Here is a 2824-nt window from a genome sequence, read left to right on the forward strand (position 1 = left end):
TTCCTTCTGGTAGGTTATGTATTGTGAATATTTTCATGTATTGTTTCTTCTTTCCTTGTGGTAGGTTATGTATTGTGAATATTTTCATGTATTGTTTCTTCTTTCCTTGTGGTAGGTTATGTATTGTGAATATTTTCATGTATTGTTTCTTCTTTCCTTGTGGTAGGTTATGTATTGTGAATATTTTCATGTATTGTTTCTTCTTTCCTTGTAGTAGGTTATGTATTGTGAATATTTTCATGTATTATTTCTTTCCTTGTGGTAGGTTATGTATTGTGAATATTTTCATGTATTGTTTCTTCTTTCCTTATGGTAGGTTATGTATTGTGAATATGTTCATGTATTATTTCTTTCCTTGTGGTAGGTTATGTATTGTGAATATGTTCATGTATTGTTTCTTTCCTTGTGGTAGGTTATGTATTGTGAATATGTTCATGTTTTGTTTCTTCTTTCCTTGTGGTAGGTTATGTACTGTGAATATTTTCATGTATTATTTCTTTCCTTGTGGTAGGTTATGTATTGTGAATATGTTCATGTATTGTTTCTTCTTTCCTTGTGGTAGGTTATGTATTGTGAATATTTTCATGTATTATTTCTTTCCTTGTGGTAGGTTATGTAATTTAGCCATCGTTCTGTTTCTTTTATAGTTATTTCATTAAATATCTTATCCTAAACTTGGAATAAATTCAGTAACTCACAAACTGGAATTAGATGATAAAAACCCCTGTTTCCTGACTAGATGAAAAAACAACCTGTTTCTTGACTAGATGATAGAACCCTTGCTACCTGATCAGATGATAAAACGCCCTGCTTCCTGACTAGATGATAAAAACCACCTGTTCCTGATTAGATGATAAAACCATCTACTTCCTGACTAGATGATAAAATCCCCTGTTTCCTGACTAGATGATAAAACCACCTGTTTCCTGATTAGATGAGAAAACCACCTGCTTCCTGATTAGATGATAAAACCACCTACTTCCTGAGTAGATGATAAATCCATCTGCTTCTGTGTTGTTTTATTCTCGCTAAATGTTTATTTTAGTATGAAACGATGAGGACATACCCATGATCGCGATATTTTCAGTAAAAATGTTCATTATTATTGTACTTTACTACTAGATGGCGTTTACTTAAATGTTACTTTATAATTATAACTTTCAGATCCGTGTCTCGGAGTGGAATGTCCATCCAATCAAGTATGTCAACTCGACGACAATCGGAACCCTATATGTCGGTGTAACGCAGTCTGCCCTGGTGATTTCCACCCCGTGTGTGGTTCTGATGGGAATACTTACACTAATGAGTGTATTCTCCGCGTGGAGGCGTGCAAGTCACGACAAGGTCTCAGGATTATCTATATGGACAAGTGCAGCGAAGGTAAGAAAGAAAGATATTTAGACTGATTATATTATTCAAATATTTTTAATTAATACTTAATTAGAAGTATTATCTATTCACCTTATTTATTTGCTCATTAAAATTAACTTCAACAAATCACAGTTAAAACAAAATTTAAAATAAACGTCATGTTACAGCAATGTGTTTGTGTACGTGTTACAGTAGGATTGTTTATAAATGTGACATAACCTTACATTTTCTGCTTCATTTACAAGCTTAAAAAACTTTAATCTATCAACGCCGAAAACAATCCTCTTTATTTTAGCAAATCATTGCCCCCTGGTGGTACAAACTTCATCATCCGTTAGATATTAGAGATTCATCCTTCTGTATTTGCCCTTGAAGAAGAGAAGCCTACTTGCATGGGTTTCATCAGGCTGTTCTAACATCGCATGTTAGGGTTAACGTAATTGTTCTCTACAATGACAAACTGTGTTGTTTTTCTTACAAAAACGCTCAGGAATAGCAACTTTCTTTAACTCTTGGAAATCCCTCTATATAAAAAAAAAAGAATTAATTTCAATAATTCAACTATAATAGACAGTTTCTCGAACTGTGATTTAGAAAAGAAAGAAAGAAATCGAAAATGAACTCTATCCAGTCTTGTTTAATTTTCCCACATTTCTTGCTAGGCTGTTTCACTTTAACAAATCGTTACTATCATTGGTAAACCTTTTTGTCACTTACATTTTGAATAGACCCTTTTTTAAATTAAGCCTTTTTATTTTCATAAAGTTAAAACAGGGTAAAGGAAAAGTTATGTTGTATAATCTGGGACCGTATTATAAACCAGTCGCACGTGATTTTATGGTCAGTAATTTGTAAAGCCAGTGCTGTTTACCGTTTTGTGAACTAACGTCCTAGCTCAAATGTAGCGTACCGTCTGTTGTCCCAAGGGGCGAACCCGTGTGAGAGTGTCCAGTGTGGTCCTGGTCAGGAGTGTGACATCGACAGGTATGGAATTGCCAGTTGCAAGTGTCCAAGCGGTTGTGAGCCGGTCATGAGACCCGTCTGTGGAACAGACCAAGAAACCTACGACAGCGATTGCGAGCTCCAAAGACAGGCTTGTGTCCAGAAGAAGAACGTGGCAGTAGCTTACAGAGGAGTCTGTGGTAAGTGTTCCTGATAAAGAACGTGGCCGTAGCTTACAGAGGAGTCTGTGGTGAGTATTCCTGATGAAGAACGTGGTCGTAGCTTACAGAGGAGTCTATGGTAAGTGTTTCTGATAAATAACGTGGCCGTAGCTTACATAGGAGTCTGTGGTAAGTGTTTTGTGATAAAGAACGTGGCCGTAGCTTACAGAGGAGTCTGTGGTAAGTGTTCCTGATAAAGAACGTGGCCGTAGCTTACAGAGGAGTCTGTGGTAAGTGTTTCTGATAAAGAACGTGGCCGTAGCTTACAGAGGAGTCTGTGGTAAGTGTTC

The 2824-nt window shown here is 36.2% G+C and overlaps 1 protein-coding gene across 1 annotated transcript in view; it reads left to right on the top strand.

The window, feature by feature from the left end:
* Nucleotides 1–1164: 1164 nt before the first annotated feature.
* Nucleotides 1165–2824, top strand: part of LOC106477060 (agrin-like) — a gene marked incomplete at both ends in the record, with an annotated part of 8366 nt that continues 6706 nt past the window's right edge. The window contains 2 exons of the mRNA XM_013937662.2: nucleotides 1165–1380; nucleotides 2298–2513. Of these exons, the coding sequence (XP_013793116.2) occupies nucleotides 1165–1380; nucleotides 2298–2513 (432 nt within the window). The remainder of the gene's footprint in view (nucleotides 1381–2297; nucleotides 2514–2824) is intronic.

The sequence above is a fragment of the Limulus polyphemus genome, unplaced genomic scaffold (assembly GCF_000517525.1).
Source record: "Limulus polyphemus unplaced genomic scaffold, Limulus_polyphemus-2.1.2 Scaffold12654, whole genome shotgun sequence".
NCBI classification, from domain to species: Eukaryota; Metazoa; Arthropoda; class Merostomata; order Xiphosura; family Limulidae; genus Limulus; species Limulus polyphemus.